The sequence below is a fragment of the Sebastes fasciatus genome, chromosome 13 (assembly GCF_043250625.1).
Source record: "Sebastes fasciatus isolate fSebFas1 chromosome 13, fSebFas1.pri, whole genome shotgun sequence".
Lineage (NCBI taxonomy): Eukaryota > Metazoa > Chordata > Actinopteri > Perciformes > Sebastidae > Sebastes > Sebastes fasciatus.
In genome coordinates, this window is record NC_133807.1 from 952,512 (window position 1) to 977,500 (window position 24,989).

At 42.4% G+C, this 24,989-nt stretch overlaps 1 protein-coding gene across 13 annotated transcripts in view; it reads right to left on the reverse strand.

The window, feature by feature from the left end:
- Positions 1–24,989, reverse strand: part of caskin1 (CASK interacting protein 1) — a 196,790-nt gene that overhangs the window by 171,014 nt on the left and 787 nt on the right. For all 13 annotated transcript variants that reach the window (XM_074654973.1, XM_074654966.1, XM_074654965.1 and 10 more), the window contains exon 1: positions 24,745–24,989. This exon is cut by the window's right edge. In XM_074654973.1, coding sequence (XP_074511074.1) covers positions 24,745–24,838 — 94 coding nt within the window. In that variant the 5' untranslated portion in view covers positions 24,839–24,989. The remainder of the gene's footprint in view (positions 1–24,744) is intronic.

Consider the following 24,989-nt stretch of genomic DNA (forward strand, 5'->3'; position numbering starts at 1 on the left):
AACGTACTTATTTTAACCCAATCCACAACCGTTTCCTAAACTTAACCAATAGGGTTGTGGTGGGGGAATCAATACAGCATAGCGGATCGTACTAAGATCGTATCGTGACTTAAGTGTCGTGATAAAATCGTATTGTAACCAAGTTACCAAGTTTTGTTACCTAAACCTAACCAAGATGTTTCCTGTGCACACAGAAGTGCAAAACTGACGATAGAGGGGTACGTAGAGCGTCTTAGTTTGAAGCGTAGGGCCGCTGACCAAGCTGCCGTAGTTGACGAGCTGGGAGTGAGAACATGTTGGTAAAAACACGTGCAGACATACTGTACACACAGCTATTTGTAGCCTAAGAAGCAACACACACTCATAATCCACAAACATTGCTCTGTTCAGGGACAGAAAAGGAAGGACAGATGTTGAACCATCCTGTTGGCTCATCTGGATAACAGGTGTACTATGTTAGAATCTGGCCTGGGATGCATGTGTCCTTTTTCATCCCCCACTTTCCCCCCTCCCCCATTCTATCTTTCCACTGTAAACCTTTAAATACAATATAAAAAGACAAAGTCAAAAAAGAGAAGGGGGCAGCTGTTATTTTGGTGGAATCAACCAGAATCTCCTCTTTCCTGTTGTCAGCTCAGGCCGTCCAGATCCTGGCCCAGTTCGACATGACTAATCACTCTCACCGGCTCCCTGACAGCAACACACAGCCAGCCAGACTGATTCATTGGGCGGGCACAGGCGAACAGGGGGTGGGGGTGGACAGCAGAAAGAAGGAAACAGAGATGTAGAGAGAAAAAAGATGGAGGTAGGCGGTGCAAACAACAGACCCTTCAGGGTTTTATGATGTGTGCAACCACACTAACAATGTAACCAGTCCCTACAACATATGTGACAACATGAATCTTTTTCAAGTAGCATTCGTCATTTTCGTCTGTCTTTTTTTTTAGGGGGTGGGGGACTTCCGTGTCCGTCACTTGATGCCATTGGGCCCAAAAATACTTTTTCCCATAGACTTACATTGGGAAAGAGACATCTGGAACTCAGCAGATAGTTTATTTTGAGGTGACTCAACTCTCCAGTATGAACACTCTAATAGTCCTTATTTAAATCATTAAGGTTTTAAAGTTGTAAATTGCACTAATAGCTGAATCCAGAGTTATTTCTTTTCCTCAATTCATGTGAGTGAGACCCACTGAGGCTGGAGCGCAAGCCTTGACGACGGCATGACGTTGGGACCCCGTGACTGAGTCATGTGACCAAGCGGACGCTACTGCGCCAATCATCTCTGACGCTACTCCGCCAAGATCCGGGTACTTTTCCAGACGGAAGTCGAGCCATTTAGGCTTCATGCTCCAATGAGCAACTCTCATAGGAATGAACGAGGCCCGCTTCCAACGCTGGATCCAGTTCTCTCTCAGGAGATGTAGTTTCATAGCATTTATTCACCGACAAATAAACTGTACACACACTGCTACACCTACGTTCACAGCTAGAACGCCACCAACAACCTCACACAGTCTGTTGGAAACTCACTAAAGTTACGCAGACTACGTGTGCGGCGGTGGCGAGCACGAAACCTCAATGCTAGAGCTGTAGCACAAATTCACACACTGTTTGTCGGTCACTCGCTATCGTTACTCCGGGCAGACACACAGCTGACAACCTGCTAAACTAAACTAAATGTGCGGTGGAGACTTTTACTGGGAAAGTGGCTGCATGTCCGCGACACTACACGCAGCATCGTAGCTGCTAAGTTAACGCTCCCGGACGGTGAACTGGGGACTCAGTTGTCTGTTGTGCTCATACACTGCAGCTGGTACACCGCTGCATGCGAGGCACTAATCTTGTCGGTTAACGGATAATAATCGGTTAACGAGGGTCGGTTATCGGTTAAGAACATTTTTCAAGATTAGCATCCCTATTTATGATACTTACACGTTTTTTTCCGTAAGATAATCTTCACAAATGAAAACACCACTTTTATGATTTTTGAAGTGTGAATGCAATCAGCAGAAGTAAAAAGCTAACGTTAGGCTATAAACAAACTCCACCACGGTCACATGAAAATGAGTATCCACAACGAGGCTGTAAAGGAGGACGAGTCGGCGTGATGACGTTTAGTAGTCTCATTTAGCCACGTATTAGCAACCGCCTTTTGTAAGACACATAAAAGCTTCAAAATTCACGTGTGAGATATTTACTGATGTATTTTATGTCGTAGAACAAAACGTTGAAATCTCTTCAGCTTGTGTTAACCACAGACCTGATTTCAGCCATCTAACTAAAAACCCACTGACTTCCAGACGAGGGGACAGGAAGTGATAAAATGCTAACTCATGTCTTGGTTTTAGGACTCGTTCCTGTAGGACTCTATAATGTTTACATGTTCACCATCTTAGCTTGCTAGCATGCTAACATTTTTACAGATTGGTAGGACTGGGGGCCGTGTGTGCTGAGTAAGACTCAGGCAGGACCTGGGCCAGACATTTCTCGGCTGAGATGGAAGGATAGCACTGTATCATGTATCTTTTGATTTAATTAAAGACATTCATTTTTAAGGACTCTCTCTAACAGTATTGTTGTTTGTAAAAAAAAAAAAAATGAGTGTGTTTTATGCATGTCTGTAAAAAAAAGAGGCCTTTGGTTGAGCGAGAACAAACGAATATCCGAATACCAGAAGATCGAATACCCAATGAACGAATATCCGAATGTTTGAATATTGGGGTCCAGCCCTGCTAATCAGCACTAAACACAAAGTACAGCAGAGTGCTGTCAAGATGATGAGCTGCAGGCGCTGTGGAAACTTCAATTATATCAAATTAAACAATACAATTGGTGATGAGCTGTGTGTGTGTGTGTGTGTGTGTGTGTGTGTGTGTGTGTGTGTGTGTGTGCATTAACATGAGGACTGTGGTGGCTTAGAAGACAAACAGGGATGTTTCAGTTTAAAGAGACGGAACTGTGACACACTAGAAACACCAAGGCCAAGATTCTCTGTGAATACAACTTTCCATTCTCTCTCCATCGTTTCCCTCTTTCTATTCTGCCTTTCTTTTTTTCATTAGGGAGGACAGAGGCTTCAATCTCACTCAACATGCTCAAGTTTTCCCAGCTGCTCTGAGGATGGGGTTCAGATGTTCTGAAAGTTCTCCAGTCATAAATTCACTGATCATCTCTAACCATCACATATTTTAGAGTTCAAGCTTCCTGGAAAATAAATTTGACCGAGATATCTGCCTCCAAATCAACAGGGGAGACGTCAAAGAGACTACCCAAGGAAATTCTGATATATTTATGAGTTAGGTGAAGGGGAGGCCTTCATCGCCAGCTTCATATCCTGCTTTAAACATCAGTTATATACTACCAACGGACGCTCATGGGCCTTCTAAGATCTGACAACACGACCTCAACCAGTATACAGATGTAATGTATGGTGTTAGGAACAGTCTGATCCTGCAGTTCAAATAATTCACAATATATTGAAAACATGGGTGATTCTCACAAGTAAAGTCACCTTCGCACCATTTCATATTTTCAGAAAAAGTGGAAAAGTGTCAGTAACATACTAGGGGTGTGACAAAATATTGCGATATAAAAACATGACGATATGCACCGTAGAGACGAGAAACTGAATGGCGATATCAGGGCATAATAGGTACTACGTACATACGGGCTCCGGGGCTGAAGCTCTGTAAGGCCTATAGAAGCAGGCTGAGTACGCGTCACATCTTTGTGATGCAACCCATGCGCAGTAAAACCAATCGCAACGCACGGCCGCAGCTTCAGTTACACTGCGCATGTATCATTCCCCATACCCCAAGAGCCATGTCTGCCCGTAACCCAGCCGCCTTTCCATGTCTGTGTCGGAGCTCCACACACATCAACACACACAGCGCAGTCAGTGAACAGCTGATCCGAGAGGCCGCGGTGGAGACGAGTTGACGCTACGCTCGTTGCTGTTAGTAAGTGCAATAAAACTTTGCAAGTGTAAAGCCAAGATACGTTATTACACCTGTTCAACAAGCATAAACACGATGAAACGGTTAAACATGGAGGAAAGCAACGTTTCAATCTGCTCTGTCTGCTGTCTGTCATCCTCTGCTGCTGTTAGCTTGGCGGTTAACAGCTAACAGTAAACGGGTGTTAAATATTTAGAGTTGTGAATGACTTTAGTTCCTCTAGTAAGCACTGTTTCAGTGTTTGTGTCCAGGGAGTTTATAGTGAAGGGAGGAACAGAAGACGTGAAGCGTCAAGAGAAAGTTATTGTTTCAATGTAATTGCATTGCTACGCTTGGTTCCATGTTTACTTCCTTTCAGTTGATGTCATTGGTTGCTTCTGAAATGGCATACTATGCACTACGTACCCAGCGTGTACTTTCGTTATACTTAAATTGAAGCTTTATTGACGTTACAAAGAACGTTGTCATTCCTACCGCATTGCATTGTTGGATACTTATGCCTCCGTAGTGTCCATAGTTTGCATGTTGTAAATTTGCGTTAACGCGTTATTATCGCTTTGACGTTCGGAATTTTAACAAATGTGAAATGGTCTATCTTGATTCTATGTCTAGAAACAAGTGCAAAAAAATGTAGCTATTTCGAAAGCAGCACTACTAATAAGTCCTTTTTCTCTCAGAGAGGTATCCAGGGTGTCACTGTGAGCCTAATTTGGTTTCAATTCATGCTACATTTGGATGGAAACTTGACTTTAAAAAATGTCAGAAAAAAATATATAATAATAAAATAATTTTCTGTGACATCTTCATCACTTGTTTTGTCCAACAAACAGTCCAAATATATTCAGGTTGTTATCACATATGATGAAGGAAAGAAGCAAATTCTCACATTTAGGGGCAGGAAATGGAAGGTCAAAACCGAGTACATGGCTGGACTGTGTACGGTCAGTCTGGGACTTTGTGGCTAAATTGTTCTATAAATATTCAGTGGTCATGTCTATAATGTTAAATCCAGCAGTACATGTCCACCAGGTCCGGCGAGGACACTAGGGGACACGCTGCTCCATTCAACTGGCCGTTCAAGCAGTGACGTACCCTATCATGAATGCACCTGATTGGTCCCTGGTTTTCTGCTCGCCATTTCAAACAGGAAACAACGTGGCGGCCTGCTTGTAAACTTTCTGTTATTCCTACTAAAAACAATCCACCAAAATCTACTTCTGAAAGGATATAAGTGAGAAATAGGCTATGCCACTGCTGAATCTTCTGTCATTTTAGAACTATATGGCCTAGTTTGACAGCTGGTTCAGGTTTCCTGAGCCGGACGCATCACGCTGGACGGGCTCATTTGCATAAAGGACTGTTCCCCGCTTGTTCATTTTGAAAGAGCAACGGCCAATGAGGAAACTCCAACACTCGGCCAACCAATCGTGTAACTTCATCACTCAGTCAGTCAGTGACAGACTTTTGTGTTTGCAGGGCCGGCCCTCTGCGGTCCAGCCAGAAATGACTTAAGGTGCTAATTTGAAATTCAGTGCATAACTATTAGTCTGCAGTGTAGCAACAAGGAAATGATCCCACACAGGCTTCCCACCTGAGAACACTGTCAACTGAGTTCAATGGGCCACCTGACAAAGGAATTGGTAACGCTGTGCCAATTCATTTTTTGATTTTATTTTTTAGTAGGAAATCATTCCTACAGCTGTGGGCCTGACTCAGTTTGTCCAGAAAGTTTCCGGTTAAAGTTAGACAAAAAACATTCTTCATATACAAGGACGGATTCTGGATAATTAACACTGCATTGTAGAGAATGATAGATACATAGATATGTTCACCATAGAATCTATCAGTAGCAGCAAAAGCTGTAGCTATTACAAACACACCTGCTGCAATGATGCTGCACCCCAAAAGATGATCCTGCAGTAATAATGCAGGATGGGGGAGTTTTTCAATAACTATCAGTGTGTGAAGACGTAGGCGCTCAATTTCTTCGTTTAAAAAGGGACTGAAGAAGGTTAATACAGTATGAGAGAGAGAGTGATTTCACAGTGCTGACTTTCATGAGATGCAAAGCATCCAACCAAAGCAGGCAGAGAGAGACAGTGAGTTACAGAAAAGTACAAAACTGTGAATAAAAGAATCGTATTATCTGGGGCAAAATAGTGTTTAATGGCCTTCAATAAGTAAGTATTGTCAAAGCTGGATTTGGATGACTTAGCACAAACATACACACACACACACACACAATCATACAAATACAGCACAAACTGTAAGTGCATTTATCAGAGGTGAGGTGCATTATATGGAATCTTTGCAGATCTCCAGCTGTGTGGGCAGAGATCCAACACCAAGCATCTGTTCAACCACTGGATCACACATGTACATGTATGTATGGACACACACACACGCACGCTAGGCCAAACTCAACATCTGTCCAGCTGGCCAGTCCCTTCTGGTCACTGCTTCCTGTATGAGGATGCACACACACACATACACACACATGCTGTGAAAGACGCGGTGGTGCAGATATTTTGTTACAGCAGATGGTGATGTTACAGCATGCAGTAGCATTAATGGACAGCCACCTCTTTATAGAGGTCGTGCCAGAGCAGACGTGTAAGGAATGGATTGAACAGTGTGTTTATCTGGTCTAATGTAAGCTACAATCATTAGCATGTCCATAAACCCAGATTACTACCTGCAGTAACATAAGAATGATTTCCAAGGCTAGGGTCACATCATTTACTACCTATATTAGTCTGTGCAGTAAGCAAGTCCTGGATGCTATCAGCTGCTAACATTAGCAGCTCTGTCCTGCTCTTTATTAGACTTGGGGAAGTTTACACAACACCAGAAACGTTGCCCAAGATAGCACGGATGTCACAATACCAGAAAGTTGGTAGTCAATACCAGAAAGTAAAACAATAAATCCCATGTACTTTAACTTACACTCCTTTATCAGCATGTGCATACTGCTTTTTGTTAGGAAGTTAATCAGGTCATAATTCTCTCTCTATTATCGAGTTTATATTGCTGTGAAAACATCTCCTTCAAACAAATGGATTTATTCAAGTTTCTCACCAAAAACTACTATTACACTATTTTACAAGATTACATTTGAACACATCATGATAACGTTTGCACAATACTCAATACTGAATACATAGGGTGTGTCCCAAACATTTCCTATTGTCCCCGGGACGAGGGGACATAGTAAGTCTCAAGCCGTGACGGTACCTATACGGTACCTGCAGTCCTGTAGAAAAATGAGTACCAAGTCACATTTTCCGAATTTTGGCATCAACTTGATACTGAAGTATCGGCTCTTGTTACATCCCTACAAGATGGCGTTAGCTACGTCGTCATCCTGAACGTTTTCTCTGGTAATGGTAAAGACATGTTTGGAGATAAATACTCTGCATTGAATGAATAATAATTTGTGTCTGAAATGGTTTTTCCACAAAAAGTTCAATTAAGTCATTAAACATTCTTAAAATTACAAATCTACTCTGTTTCCCTCCAGAATCTATGAATATGCAAATATGTTTTGTTTCAAAAGTTGAACTACTGGACACACGATGGACAACAATGACTGAGAAGTCCATTCTCAGTGTATGTTTGAAGTTTCCCCATCACACTTGTGTAAGTTGCATACTGGGCCAGAATTGGCTTGGCATTAAAAAGTCAGCCAAAGACACCATTTTCAACTTAAAGGCCGTGTAAAGGAAATTCAGAGATTAGTTTCTAAGCACATTATAAATGTTGTAAAATAATGAGTGAAAACATGTGAACACTGGATTGTGGAGTTAGACCGTTAAACTGTTTTTCGCCAGTTTTGTGTTCAGGACTTTTTAGGCGTTGCTGATACCATGTCTCGATGACACAGTGGAGCCATCCTTAACATAACCCCACCCATTTTCACAAACATGGTGTTTGAAAGCCAAAAGAGAAGCCCAGACAAATGAGAAAGCCTGTCTAAGCTAGCTCAGTCGGTAGAGCATGAGATCCTGGGGTCCTGGGATTGAGCCCCACCTTGGCCGTTGGCATTTTCAGCACTTTCTTTGTGTGACTGTTTTTGTTTTTTTTATGATTATAACCGATCCCATGTCCTATGTATATTTATTATTTTTCTGTGAACTTGTAAAAAATGTGTCTTTAAAGTCTTTAAAAAAACAGAATATGACAAAGTGTCAGAGTATGGAGTACCAGGGCCACGAATGTCTTTGAGACTACCAGGACCACAAAAGCAAAAGCCACGAGTCACCTTCGGCCCGAGCCTTTCCAAGGCAACTGAGAGCCGGTCGCAGCGATGAAATGCGTCCGGCGGGGGCCAGCCTGCGCCGGGGAGAGGTCCGGCGAGGGGATCCTCCCACACCGAGCGGCCGTCCCTAACCCGTCGAGTTGAAACCCCCGCGCAGACTGCGCGACGGGGGGCCGTTACGGGCTGAGCCTCGATCAGAAGGCCTTCCGTACGCCACATTTCCCCAATCCGCCCGTCGGACGGCGATTCAGCACTGGGCTCTTCCCTCTTCGCTTATAAAGAGAGGTTTCCGGTTTCAGGTTTCAGCGCCTTCAGCGACACGCCCCCAGCGTCTCAGAGCAGAGAATACTGATGATTTTTTGCCATGATTTTGAAAGCTAATTTTATATACTTGGCTATTTTTTAATCATAAATATTTGGCTGGGTGGTCAGTAACACATTTTTCTGTGGTGTGACAAACCCAGAATGCAGATTTATTTTTGCTTTACACAGACTTTAAAGGGGAACACCACCCAAATTAAGAATTCCAATATATTATTTCCATGGCCTAGTAAAGTTCAATCAATATTAGTGAACATGAGCTCCTCTCTCTCAAAGCCAGATACCAGAGAAGTAAGTCTCAAACTTGTGATGTCATTGGGTACCAAGTCTAGAGCTGCTCCATAGACAATGAATGGGAGACTGATTTTGTGGAACCACAGAGTGTTTGTTTTCTATTTTATACCCAAATGAGCTTAACTCTACTGTAGTGTTCTCAGTTATGAAACAGAATGTACTAATATACTCAGAACTGCCCCCTGGCTGCTTTCTCTGTCATCTAGAACATCTTTCCGAGTTCATTGTCTATGGAGCAGCTCCACACTTTATACCCTATGACACCACAAGTTTGAGTTTTAGCGCTCTAGTTTTTGGATTTGGGAGAGAGTTGTTCATGTTCACTAATATTTTTTGGACTGTCTTAGACCATAGGAATAACATGTATGAATTTTGAATATTGGCATAGTGCCCCTTTAAGGTGCTAACATTATTTTAATTAGTAAGCTAGCTGCAGCTAATTTCATCTGGCAAAATCAGCGGTAGTCTGTTAGGAATGAGAAGCCTGCTTTTGTCTACCCATTACAAATATGACCAAGAATTTGGAGTGGTATATCTGCTACTGCTACAGTAGCTAAGGGGGGGGGCTAAGTGATCGATCATTCATCCACTGCTGTTTGGCCCAAATTTGTAGACGTTATGGCTCAGTTTACAAAGCTCCAAATTATATAACATCTTTAACCCCCCCCCACATATCCTCTCAGACATATCAAAGACCTAAGGGTGTGTCAGTGTATTTTCCCAAGTCGTTAACCTGCACCCAAACTGTGTCACAGCCCTGTTTTTAGTGGCGACTCGAATAGCAAGAGCACCAGCATTCATTCACAAAGTCCCAGGGCGATGCTAAATGTATTCGCTGTGGGTGTAGGGCGGAACATTTCTAAAAGGTTCTCATGTAGAGTACAGTAAAACCTTGTCCGAGCCGTGTTAGTTTAAGTTTAGGAGTTGAGTCTGAATTATTTCCTGCCTTTATTAGCTACTCAAACATTAATTTCAAGCATTTGAATTCAGGACATGAGATGGAAAAATCCTGCGAGGCGATGTAGAAGAGGCCCAGTCACACTCGGCAGCAGCTGTTGAGGAGACACACGCACCTTTGCAAGCTAACACACACCTACACATGCATACAGCAGCAACTGTATTAGTTACATACAAAATCTCAAATGACATGGCTCAGCTGTTTCCTTTCTCTCTCATATCTCTGACATCAACTCTCATGTCTGCAGAGGATTTTGGGAGCATATTATGCTGTATATGTGTGCGAGTATGTGTGTGTGTGTGTGTGTGTGTGTGTGTGTGTGTGTGTGTGTGTGTGTGACAACTTTTGTCCCCCATCTACAATGCTTGACTTCCACCTTAACAATCATAACACACACACACTGATAATGTAAATCCCAACTAAGTCTGTACCTCTCTGTGCCAGTCCTCTGATGGAGGGGGGAGTGTGTGTGTGTGTGTGTGTGTGTGTGTGTGTGTGTGTGTGTGTGTGTGTGTGTGTATGTGTCTGTGCGTGTGTGTGTGTTTGTGTGTGTGTGTGTGTGTGTGTGTTCATAAGCCAGTACAGTGAGTGGTTAATGCCACCTCTATAATCAGTGCTGATTGAGCACGGGAGGTGCCCCCCCCGCTGCCCTTCTCATTTGGTGGGTGGTCTTTCTATCCAGACTAAACCACTTCCTCCCCGTCCCCTCTCATCCTGTTAATCTGCACTGGAGCTACAATAGAATCAAATAGAATAGATGTGCTAGTTTTCACCATTAACTGTCACATGGCCCTGTTTTTAGTTTTGTCCCACCTTTGCTCCTCTCTCCTCATTATCACCTCCACTTCCTTACCTGCATTTCCTCTCCTTTCTCTTTTGCTATAACTACTTCTCTCCTTTCCACTTCCTCCTCCTGCTGCTGCTTCCTTTCCTGTCATGTGCTGTCTTTTCTTTCCTTTCGTGCCATTCCCTTTCTTTTCATGTGCTTTCCTATCTTCCTATCCTACCCTCCGTTCCTTTACTTTGCTTTCCTATCATGTCATGTCATGTCATGTCATGTCATGACATATATATATCCATATATCCTCAATATCCACACTCAGGGGTGGGAAAAGAAATTGATTCACCTACGTATCGCAATTTTTTTATCACGATTTTGAAATAAAAAATGTTAATGCGAGAATCAATATATTTGCTTTATTTGACTCTATGTGGAGGTAGAAGGAAGTTATCGCTTTTATTGCTGTAGTCTGAATAACGTGACGTCATATCCGTTCTGTATCTGTCACCAAAACACAACGCAGCGAGCCGCAGCAAGCCGAAACAACAAAGTCTTAAACGTTGGAAGGTCAGCGTGGATACGACCTGCACCCTCCCATGTTAAATCCAGCGTGGTAAACACTACACATCCAGTAAAGGATGGAAACACTTTAGGTTTCACACATTGCAGGAAAAGCAGAGCTAGACATCACGACTAAAGCTGCATGCTAACTCTGTCATGGACAGGAAACGTTATGGTATGGCAGTAACGTGGCGGTGGCGGTGGAGCCGGCCGTCGCTCTCGTCTCCGTGGTCAAATGGGCCGACGCTACAACTGTAGAGCACCCATATACTGACATTTGTGTTCTCTGCATTGAAACGGCCCCGATGGAGCTGACCATGGATGGATAAAGAGAACGGAGCTGACGGGAGAGCTAGAGACCACCTTGGAGAAGTTACAGGAAGTAGAAACGTGGGACTACGTCCGCTTTTCAAAATAAGGTGTTAACAAAGGGAACTGTATATACAAAATACATCTATGGAAATAAGATTGATATTCACCAGAAGTATAAAACATTACATGTCCCTTATAAATTAAAAATAAAATACCACTAATCTGTGAGGGAAATGTCTTTATTCTTTGATTTGTGGGTTGCTGGTTAAAATAATTCCTGACAATGAAACTGATATATTTGACTTCAGGACATCTCTGACTACATACATGCTGAAAATCAAACATTTTTACTGGATTCATTTAGAGATTTTCAAAAGTAAAAGTCCCTAGAAGTACAAGATTCAACATTCCCCTAGTCTAGTGTTAAAAAAGTTAACAAAATGGCAGTATCGAATCAGGAGATAGGTGTATCATCCCAGCCCTACAAGCCAACAAGTAAAGTCAAGAGGAAAACACAACTCCTTTTTTATCTCATCTGATCATTCTAATAAATGGATATTTTCACAATGACATGGCCATTTGGAATGAAACCAAGTGGCGAGTGTGGAAATGGTCAGCAAACGCTGCTTTGTTTCATGTGCGTATCAGAACTACGGCTTTTATATCCGCAGTCCTCGGTCCTCCTGTTTCCCTTTTTGAATGATGAATACAGACTACCGCCACCTGCTGGTAGGGAGCGTTATTTTATCTCACGCAGGTGCAGAGCACACATGCTAACTGGCCGTCGGCTGTAGTCTTTGCAATATGTTCATGTACAAATTGTCGGCCAAGACAAAGGAAACATGATGCGACGCAGCAGTCGGCCTTCATCGCTGCTAGTTCTCTGATGTTGGTTGGGTGTGTCTGGGCCTTTACTTTACTTTCCTGGTTTTTCATTTCCTTTCCTTCCTCCATATCCACACCTCCCATCTCCTCACCTCTCCTGTGCTCTCTTATTCTCCCTGAACTTGCCACTGACCCATTAAACTCTATGTGGATGTTATTTTTGGTGCAGTGCATTGTGCAGAGAGAGGCTTGATGTGTTCATAGCAGTCTGCAATCACAATAAAAGTGAGGTGGAAATGACTTCATTCGGCTATCCATCTGCATCATCACCTGGTTCTCTCTTTCATCACCCCTCCTCGACCCGTACCATCCGCCCATCAAAATACACCTCCCCCTCCTCTTCTGACTACAAGATATCTCTTTTCCTCTCCCTGTTTCTTCTTCTGCCCTCTCTCTTCTGCAACTGCTCTCATTTTCCTCAAAGCAAAAATATCCATCCACCTCTCTCTCTCTCTCTCTCCATCTGTAATTCAATCATGACTGCCTAGTCAGTAGAGAGGTGAGTGATGATGTTTTGGAGGAAAATGCAGGGAACACAGCCAGCCAATCCACCACTCTCTCAATAGTCTCATTTCTAAATCTGTTTTCAACATAAAACTCAATAAATCAAAGAATCAATAATACTGTATAAGCATTTTTTTCTTTTAGTCTCTTTTCCTTAAGTCTTTAAGGTGCACTTGATTGACTTGCCCCAAGACAGATATTTATAAATGACGCATTCCATCATTTTTCTCTAATGCAAAACAAACAGATCTTATATGCAGGTTATCTGAATAAACTAACTAAAACCAGTTTCTCTGCTATGACAAGTATCTGTGCTGCTGTCATTATGCTTAACAGAAAAAACACAACATGCTGGAATAAAAAACACACATTCTACATGATAGCTTCAAGGCCCTCTGAGATGATGTGACAGCAACACCCCCAACACACATGCTCATCATGTCATTTACACCTTAAGTAGTGTAAAGATCACCATTCATGTACTGGAAGATCGAAGACATACGTCCTCAGACCTGAACAACAGAATGGCCCCATTTGCCAATGACTCCCAAAACGACATACATATAGCCATTGGAAAGTACCAGCAACATTATGTCACGGTTAGGTTTAGGAAAAGATCCACTTGGTTAGGCTTAGGCAACAAAACTACTTAGTTAGGTTTAGGAAGAGATCAACTTGGTTAGGTTAAAGCAACAAACTTAGTAAGGTTTAGGATAAGATCGACTTGGTTAGGTTTAGGCAACAAAACTACTTAGTTAGGTTTAGGAAAAGATCAACTTGGTTAGGTTTAAGCAACAAAACTACTTAGTTAGGTTTACGATAAGATCAACTTGGTTAGGTTTAGGCAAAGATCAACTTGGTTAGGTTTAGGCAACAATACTACTAAGTTAGGTTTAGGAAAAGATCAACTTCGTTAAGTTCAGGCAACAAAACTACTTAGTTAGGTTTAGGAAAAGATAGACTTGGTTAGGTTTTAGGCAACAAAACTACTTAGTTAGGTTTAGGAAGAGAACAACTTGGTTAGGTTAAAGCAACAAACTTAGTTAGGTTTAGGATAAGATCGACTTGGTTAGGTTTAGGCAACAAAACTACTTAGTTAGGTTTAGGAAAAGATAGACTTGGTTAGGTTTAGGCAACAAAACTACTTAGTTAGGTTTAGGATAAGATCATGGTTTAGGTTAAAATAAGTATGTTTGTTACGTAACTTAGGTTACTAACGTAAGTTCCGTCTAACTAACATTAACTAACACTAACACTGACATCTAAATGCATAAAACCAGCTGAATCACGGTGTATCCAATCATTATAATCTATCTATTATGGTTTATCTTGGATTATTGATTATGGATTATTTCTAGGGGGGTGGGGGAGCAGTAGCTCAGTCTTTAGGGACTTGGCTTGGGAACCGGACGGTCGCCGGTTCAAGTCCCCGCATGAACCAAGTATGGAGTGTGGACTGGACTGGAGGTGCCGAGGTGCCAGCAGCAAGGCACCAACCCCCCAACTGCTCGTGGCGCCTGTCCATGGGCATATTATTGTAAATCAATTAACAACACAAAACAATGACAGATATTGTCCAGAAACCCTCACAGGTACTGCATTACGCATAAAGCAATATGCTCCAATCATAACATGGCAAACTGCACGTTATTATCGCGTTAACTTTGACAGCCGTAATAGCAGCACAAACAGCCAGCATCATCATGGGCACTATGGCGCATATAATTCACTATATAAGTGCACCCTGCAAAAAACAGCTTTGTTGCACTATGTTTCTCTTACTGATGCATGTAGCTGCAGACAGAGCACAGTTAGCCAATATGAAGACTCTGGGTGACAGTATGTGAAGCTTCCTGTCTGCCTGCCTGCTCCTTTGTGAATGTGCACTGGTGTGGATGCAATCATCTGCTCTACTCTTCTGCCAGCCTCGCACATCAACACAGAAAGATGGGGGAGAGTGAGGGAGAGACAGACAGGGGGTTGGTCTCCAGAATGGTCTGCGGGCATTAGCATCTCTCTTGGCTTCAAAGAAAGAAAAAGGAAGGAGAGAGAGACAAGTGTTGTGTAGCGATGGAAGCATGTGTCCGTCTCTCATGGCGGTAAACATTGTGCCGAAGGTCTACTCCTAATCATTTCATTGATGTAACAGACACACAGGCAAATCTCTTTCCTCAGCACACACACACACACACACACACACACATAGCCTTTAATGACACACGATAAACAAGCATCAATACAGATTACACCCCCCCACTTTGACACACAAACACTGAAACAGCCCATTAACAAACACATACCTCAGGTCACACTCAAGGTCTGCTCCATGCACACACACACATGACCTCGTCTAGTGCCATGTGCAGAGGAGGGGTGCTGAGTGACAGCAAACTGATGATGCCTCTCCAGATGGTGCCAGATGTGTCTGCAGGAGTGTGTGTGTGTGTGTGTGTGTGTGTGTGTGTGTGTGTGTGTGTGTGTGTGTGTGTGTGTGTGTGTGTGTGTGATGCAGGTGAATGTGTGCAGGGTAGACTGTATGTCCGGCCTGAGGAGGAGTAAATGAGTTGCAGCAGGGCAGAGCCTGCAGACCCATTACACACACGCACACTAAACCCAGTCGTACATACATATACAGTACACCTCGGTGCACACACAGTTCAACCACACGTTCACCCATTACCACCACAAACCACACATTTCTCTCCTGAGTACACACACACACAGCTGTCCCGTGAGCTTGGTGTTTAATGCTAGATGACAAACAGGTCTGTGTTAACATCAGCCCAGCGTCACACTTCCCTGCTGTTTGTCTAGGACTCTCAGCTGCGCTCTATCATCACCCCCTCGCTGGCTGCTTCTTTTGCCCTGTTTTTGTTTAGTTTTTTGGCTGAAAGAACGGCCCACAGTCAGTCCGCCTCCTGGAATATCAGTGTCCTGCAGACACACAATCCACCGTAACATTCACACACTTTTCAGGAACTGAGAGAAACCTGGTTTGTTTCACAAATGAATTTCACAAAGCATTGTTGAACTGTTTGTGTAGCACAAAGCAGTTTCTGTGGTAGTGTTTAATTATTAGGGCTGTCAATCGAATAAAATATCTAACCATGATTAATCACATGATTGTCCATAGTTAATCACGATTAATCACACACTTTTTTATCCGTTCAAAATGTACCTTAAAGGGAGATTTGTATTTAAGATAAGATAAGATAAGATAAGATGAACCTTTATTAATCCCCGTAGGGAAATTCAGGTGTCAAAGCAGCAACATCAGCAAACAGAGTGAAACACAGGAGAGGTAAAGGTAGACAAAAATTATAAAGACAATAATAGAGATATAAAAGATAGAGTGAATGGGTGAACATAGTGTGTGCAGTCCGTCAATAAATAAATGTAATATGTGCAATAAATAAATGTAATATGTACATGTGTGCAGTCTATAAAGTGGAATATAGGATGTATAGTGTAAAGTGCGCCAGTGGTTAGAGTCCAAGATGGTTGCAGATAGTGCATGTTAAAAGGTAGATAGTGCATGTTTAAAGGCAGATAGTGCATGTTAAAAGGTAGATAGTGCATGTTTAAAGGCAGATAGTGCATGTTAAAAGGTAGATAGTGCATGTTTAAAGGTAGATAGTGCATGTTTAAAGGCAGATAGTGCATGTTTAAAGGTAGATAGTGCATGTTTAAAGGCAGATAGTGCATGTTAAAAGGTAGATAGTGCATGTTAAAAGGCAGATAGTGCATGTTTAAAGGTAGATAGTGCATGTTTAAAGGCAGATAGGGCATGTTTAAAGGTAGATAGTGCATGTTTAAAGGCAGATAGTGCATGTTTAAAGGTAGATAGTGCATGTTTAAAGGTAGATAGTGCATGTTTAAAGGCAGATAGTGCATGTTTAAAGTTCTTAAAGTCCTCATAGTTCTCATATGGGGGTCAGCCTTGGTTGTGGAGCCTGATGGCTACCAGCATGAAGGACTGACCCAGGCGCTTTGTGTTGTGTCGAGGGGGGATGATTCTGTGGCTGAAGGTGCTCCTCATCTTGACTAGCTCATCATCTCTGCCACCACCTCCAGATCATCCAGTTCAGATCCAACCACGGAGCCAGCCTTCCTCACCAGCCTGTTCCTCACACGTACCCGAGTTGAAGCGGAAGTCGGAGGTGTAGGTGATGAACAGGAAGGAGGACAGCACAGTTCCTTGGGGGGCGCCGGTGTTGCTCACCAGCACATCTGACAGGCTGCCCTGCAGTCTGACACACTGTGGTCTGCTGGTGAGGTAGTCCGTAATCCAGGCCATTTATTTCAATCCAGGCCATTAATTTAATCTTCTTATCAACATGGGAGTGGACAAATATGCTGCTTTATGCAAATGTATGTATATATTTATTAATGGAGATCACTTAACAACACAAAACAATGACAGATATTGATCCAGAAACCCTCACAGGTACTGTATTTAGCATAAAACAATATGCTCCAATCATAACATGGCAAACTGCAGCCCAACAGGCAACAACAGCTGTCAGTGTGTCAGTGTGCTGACTTGACTATGACTTGCCCCAAACTGCATGTGATTATCATAAAGTGGGCATGTCTGTAAAGGGGAGACTCGTGGGTACCCATAGAACCCATTTACATTCACTGATCTGGAGGTCAGAGGTCAAGGGACCCCTTTGAAGATGGCCATGACAGTTTTTCCTCGTCTACATTTAGCGTAACTTTGGAGCGTTATTGAACCTCCTTCATGACCAGCTAGTATGACATGGTTGGTACCGATGGATTCATCAGGTTTTCTAGTTTCATATGATACCATATCTTCTAGCTGAAACTAAGCCCTGATTCTAAAACTGAGCCCGTTACAACCTTAAAATCATAAATTGCGTTCATAATCATAATGCGTTAAAGAAATTAGTGGCGTTAAAACTAGTTTGTGTGAACGCGTTGTTATCTTTGACAGCCTTATTAATTATACAAATGACAAAATTCCCAGTGATGATGAGAGGCAGGGCCTTGCAGCAGACTGACAGGAGATTGGAGAGAGAGAGAGAGAGAGAGAGAGAGAGAGAGAGAGAGCGACTACGACAGAGCTGAGCGGTGAGAGACCTCAATCCTGCATTTAAACACCTTCAGTTAGTTGAAACCACACATAAGTGTAAGTTATAGGAGGGCAAACCTCCAGACGGAACCATGAAATACTGTAGATGATGACGAGTGGTTAAGTGTTTATGGAGGAGTGATGGCGGCCTGTGTCATTAGATGGCAGATGAATGATTGATCGTCTCGATTAAATATGGGCACACAGGGAGGAGACAGGAACACCTGACAATGGAATAGTCACCCTGCCATTAATACTACTAATAATATTATTATTATTATTATTATTATTATTATTATTATTAATACTACTAATATTATTATTATTATTATTATTATTATTATTAATACTACTAATATTAGGGGTGTAACGATACGTTTTTACAACGACACGATACGATACAATTTCCATGGTTCCGATATGATTCAGGACGATATTTGGCTCATCTAGAGCGATACGATATGATTCAATGATTTGAAATCGATACAGTAACTTTTTTTGCCAAAAATTCAGTCAGTGTGACTGTGAAATAAATATATGATACTGGACAGTACAGGTTAGGACTCCTCAATGTTTTTCTTGTAAGGGAATCAGGGATAAATAATTATGGATATAAACAAGTAAACAACGATTAATGGCAAATACATAAACCTTTTATTGGAAAATAATAAAAAGTGTAACTGCAGGACTTGCAGATTCAGTTCTCAAGATACAAGGCAGTGCAACATACAACACTACATATAATAAACCAACTTCTATTAAGTTAAATGAACAGTGGTTTAACCTGCTGCTTCTGTCCTCATTTTCAGCATAAACAGTAGATCAATAATACAGAGATCAACTGCTGATAGTGATCAAACAGCTGATAGTGATCAAACAGCTGATAGTGATCAAACAGCTGATAGTGATCAAACAGCTGATAATAATAATAATAATAATAATACATTTTATTTTAGTGGCGCCTTTCTGGACACCCAAGGACACCTTACAAAAATCAGTTAAAACATTGACAGATAAAATAATCTAAAAACAACAGGACATGACAGAAACATATTTGTACAGACACATATGATGGGTGATGATGAGTTCTAGAGAGAGTAGGCCAGTTTAAACAGGTGGGTTTTCAGGAGGGATTTGAATGATGTGATATTGTCAGACTGCCGGATGTGTGGGGGGAGTGAGTTCCATAACCTGGGAGCAGAGCAGCTGAATGCCCTGGCTCCCATGGTGCTGAGGCGTGAGGTGGGGGTGGTCAGAAGTCCGGCTGATGATGAGCGGAGGGAACGGGAGGGAGTGTACTCCTGGAGGAGGTCTGTGAGGTAGGTGGGGGCGAGGTTATGGAGAGCTTTGTAGGTGAGCAGAAGGTTTTTGTAATCGATCCGGGATTTAACAGGGAGCCAGTGCAGCTGGATGAGGATGGGGGTGATGTGGTCGGAGGACTTGGTGCGGGTGATGATCCGGGCGGCAGAGTTCTGAATGATTTGGAGTCTGTTGAGTAGTTTGATGGGAATGCCAGAGAGGACAGCGTTGCAATAGTCGATCCGGGATGTAACAAATGAGTGAACCAGGATTTCAGTGCTGGAGTGGGACAGGGATGGGCGGAGTCTAGAGATGTTGCGGAGGTGGAAGAAGGCAGTCCGGGTGATGTTTTTTATGTGGGATGAAAAAGAGAGTGTGCTGTCCAGGGTGACCCCAAGACTCTTGACATGGGTGGAGAACGGTACTGGGAAGCCATCAATGGTGATGTTTTGAGCAGTGGTGTGTTGAGTTTTGGAGATGTTGTTCTTGGAGCTGATAGTGATCAAACAGCTGATAGTGATCAACCAGCTGATAGTGATCAACCAGCTGATGGTGATCAAACAGCTGATAGTGATCAACAAGCTGATAGTGATCAACCAGCTGATAGGGATCAACCAGCTGACAGTGATCAAACAGCTGATAGTGATCAACCAGCTGTAGTGATCAACCAGCTGATAGTAATCGACCAGCTGATAGTGATCAAACAGCTGATAGTGATCAGACAGCTGATAGTGATCAACCAGCTGATAGTGATCAAACAGCTGATAGTGATCAAACAGCTGATGGTGATCAAACAGCTGATAGTGATCAACCAGCTGATAGTGATCAACCAGCTGATAGTGATCAAACAGCTGATAGTGATCAAACAGCTTGCAACACTAATCATTCCTATACAAACGCTGTTTAAATAATCTGCGTATAGTAATCAAATAGTCCACCTACAGTGTTCATTTGGGGTCTTTTCACACATGAAAACATCTGTAGAAACATTTTAAAACTTTGTCAGACTAACGTTAGTTGAATTTCTGTTTTGTTTTTTACTTTACTCCCATCGTGATAATTCACCTCGCGGACCGTCTGCTCTCCGGCTGGATACGTGAGGCTGATGCTGCGTTCACATACAGTAGATATCATGTGCACACACGGCTCCATCCACCTCGCGGCGATTACTTCATTAACGTTATGGTTCCCTTGTAGCATTGGGATTAAACGTGAAATATTGTTAAATAGGTGCGTTTGCTTTTCGCTTCGACAATAAATCCTCTGCCTCCTGCTCCTACTACTGACCAGATGCATTCACGGTCAGTATGTAGTGTCCGTTGTCTGACTATCGATTGATAACACGCCGCTAACACGCAAAAATGTGGGTCATTTATTTTTATTTATTACTTAAAGGCTACATGCCTCTGTTTTTTGTAATGTCCAAATGTTTTTAATAAAAGAGTGTGTGTTGAATTACATGGGATTTATTGTTGTTATTTTTTACCGTGGTATCGAATTGGTATCGAGAATCGTGGAAATTCACTGGTATTGGTATCGACTACTAGATTTCTGGTACCGTGACATCCCTAACTGCTACACTGACGTTCACAGCTATAATGCCACCGACAAACCCACACTCCCGCCGCCACACACACGGTCTGTCGGACACTCGCAAAAGTTACGCCACAATGACAGCGCGGCGGCGAGCACGAAGCTACCAGCATAGCTAGAGCTGCTAACGTAGCACAAAAACACACTCTGTTTGTCGAACAATCGCTCTCGTTAATCTGGACAGACAGAGTGTCGTTACTCCGGGCAGACACACAGCTGACAACCTGCCAAACTAAACTACATGTGCGGTGGAGACTTTTACTGGGAAAGTGGCTGCATGTCCGCGACACTACACGCAGCATCGTAGCTGCTAAGTTAACGCTCCCGGACGGTGAACTGGAGACAGTGAACGCAGCATCGTAGCTGCTAAGCTAACGCTCCTGGACGGTGAACTGGAGACAGTGAACGCAGCATCGTAGTTGCTAAATTAACGCTCCCGGACGGTGAACTGGAGACAGTGAACGCAGCATCGTAGCTGCTAAGCTAACGCTAGCGGACGGTGAACTGGAGACTCAGTTGTCTGTTGTTACACAATGATGCGTTCATGCTCTGTTCAGTAAAATTTACTATTGGGCTAAGTTAAATTACAATTGTCATGATGCGTTCAAATGTAATCTCGTAAAATTTAGTTTTTGGCGAGAAACTTGAATAAATCCAGTTGTTTGAAGGAGATGTTTTCACAGCAATATAAAATAGATATTAGAGAGAGAATTATGAGCTGTTTAACTTCCTAACACTAGCTCTAAGCAGCTTATAATATATAATTAAAACTACTGATGCCAAGATATATATTAGATAGCAAATATTTAAACAATCATATCATTTCAATTATCTGTTTTTATACAAATAAGCACTATCGATGACTATAACAAAGTACAGTACTGTGTACAGTACCCTCCCACCCCCGAAAAACTGGGCTCCCCTGGAAGCTACAGTGTAATTCAAAACTGGTATTTACCATGCATATAATGTTTTTTATGCAAAATATATCGAACATCGAATGATCAAATCTAAAATGTTATTCCATCATTTAGCGCAGAGATTTCAGATAACATTTCTGAGTGGCAGACAAAAATAATACTACTAATACATGTACACAGTGGCAGACCGTGGACACGTAACTGCAAGGTATCCGGTCGTGTTTAAGAGGTAACTCGGAAATTGCGAAAACTTGCAAAGAACGTGCAAAAACTCTCGCTAGACTCTCTGCCAAACGACTTAATCCTAACCTTAACCATTCAAGGTCAATGCCTCACCTTAACTATCTTGCAAGATTTCCCAAATTGTGGGTTCGAGGCAAAATATAGAGTCCAAAGCTCTTGTTTTGACTAGACTGTTTCTAATTCAAACACTAATGTTTCCTTCAGGGATTCTTTTATTGCAGCAGCTATACTGTATGCAACAATTCCAATGTATAGAGTATAATAAACAGAGGGCTAATAAGCAGCATGTATTGTCAGGCTATTTCCTCTTCCACCTGCAGAATCTGCTTTAAACTGCTTTAGTTGCCTATGCATATTCTCCCCTCCCACGTTATGTCACATTTAATAACCAGTTTCACACTGAAATATATCAAAAGCAAGCAAGATCAATAGCCTAGTCGTCATAAAATCAATTTTCTCCTAATTTGTATGACGAGTATTCCAGTTAGACAAGGAAATCAGAATTGAACCTGTATTGACTCTTTTATGGGAATAGAAAAGATTCAACGGTTAAAGGCCCTATACACACACAGGTGTTGCAGAGGTCTAACGAGCCAGAATAATTGAAAACACCTGTGTGTGTTCATGGTCTTTTAGAATATTAGGACTTGATGTTCTTAAAGTCATCACATACAAGAAAGCCACCGTCCTGGACCCATTATCTGTCATCAACACCGGCTTCTTTTATGCACATGAGTCCCACCTGCTGGTTGGAGCCTTTCCAGTAGACTGGAACAGTTAGCGATTGGATAGTGAGGGGAGCCAGTCACATGATGCATGGACTGGAGCTGTAAAAAAGGATTGATTTTTTTTTTTTTTTTAGGGCTGTCAGAGTTAACTCGATAATAACGTGTTAATGCAACTAATTACTTTAACGCATTAATGCAACTTGCAGTTTTTAGGTTGTAGCAACCATGTCATACTAGCTTGTCGGGAAGGAGGCTAAATAACGCTCCAAACTAAATGTTGTTGAGGAAAAACTGTCATGGCCATTTTCAAAGGGGTCCCTTGACCTCTGACCTCCAGATATGTGAATGGAAAAGGGTTCTTTGGGGACCCACGAGTCTCCCCTTTCCAATAATAAATATATTTGCAAATTAATCCCATTTTTTATCTGTTCATAATGTACCTTATTTTTTGTCAAGTATTAAAAACTCTTATCAACATGGGAGAGGACAATTATGCTGCTTTATGCAATTTGTATTTATTATTGTAGATCAATTAACAACACAAAACAATGACAGATATTGTCCAGAAACCCTCACAGGTACTGCATTTAGCATTAAAACAATATGCTCCAATCATAACATGGCAAACTGCAGCCCAACAGGCAACAACAGCTGTCAGTGTGTCAGTGTGCTGACTTGACTATGACTTGCCCCAAACTGCATGTGATTATCATAAAGTGGGCATGTCTGTAAAGGGGAGACTCGTGGGTACCCATAGAACCCATTTACATTCACTGATCTGGAGGTCAGAGGTCAAGGGACCCCTTAAGATTTTTAGTTTCAGTTTTAAAGCTAGAGTGGAGATACTGGTATGAAACTACAAAACCTAAGTTGTGTTAATGCGTTAAAGAAATTGGTGGCGTTTTAACAAATTTGCATTAACGCATTAACTTTGACAGCCCTAAAATATATACATACATTTGCATAAAGCAGCATATTTGTCCACTCCCATGTTGATAAGAGTACTACTTGACAAATCTCCCTTTAAGGTACATTTTGAAAAGATGAAAAAGAAGAAGAAGAAAAATGTGATATTAATTTGCGATTAATCATGATTAACTATGGACAATCATGCGATTAATCGTGATTACATTTTTTATTCGATTGACAGCCTTCATTTTTTAAAATGCATTTTTAAACTACTCACTGTCTGTAAGCTTCACCTTCATCTTCATCTAAGCAGCATCTGCAGAAATAGTAATTCATGCAGTTGGGCCCCTATGGCATCCATCTGTTGATGAATGTATCAGCCAGCTATTTATCAGTGGAAGTATCAGTACGGCAGCAAGCAGCCTCAACAGAGTGCTCTATCTGCAGCTCTCTATTGCCCACACATTAGAGTGGGCTGTGGTTGTTGGATGTTGTAGTGCTACAGTGCCTGCAGAAAATAAACAATTAAGAGCAGAGAGTCATCCATACCAGGGGGAGCAGAATAGAATAGAACAGAATAGAGCTTTTACTCCTGGCTTCCACAAGGTTTAACCACCCGTGTTATCTGAATCCCTGTACGACCGTGTGTGTCGTTGAAGTTGAACCTCGACGACCACAAGGCCACTGGCATCATCTCTCACTCATGAGACAGGGTCACGCAGATCCCTCATCCAAAAACACAACTCTCCCTCTCCCTCCCTCCCTCCCTCTCTCTGCTGCAGTGCACTCAGACAGGGGTCTCAAGATGGGCTGTCAGTCTCCAATCACACCACTAATCTTCTCTGATATACCCTGATGCATGCAACCCCTCCTCTCTCTCTCTCTCTCTCACACACACACACACACACACATGTGCACACATAGGCATCATCATCATCAGTTAGGCCTAATACTTAGAGCAAATAGCCAGGAATGGTGTGAGAAATAGCTTTCTCACAAAACCATCAGGGGGTAGGTTTTCAATAGAATACCACAGCTGTGTTATTATCTTTTATAGGTACCGCCTGCAATAGAATAGAGTATCATAGAATAGAATATAAATAGAATAAAATAGAGTGTCTTACTTGCTTTCCCTGGCCGGGGCCTTTGCAGCAGCTTCTGCACGGTGAGCAGGTCCTCGGTCTTCACCGCCTGCAGCAGTTCCTGGTCCTTCCCCATCTTCCGCTCTGAGCCGCTCTACTCCCGCAGCATCCTAAAACCCAGCGGCGCTTCAGCCCAGCCTCACCCCGCGGAGGGTGCGTCTACCGCGGCCACGAACAGCCTCCCTCCTCCCTCCTGCTCCCTAGACTAGGTGAGACCCCCCTCTAGA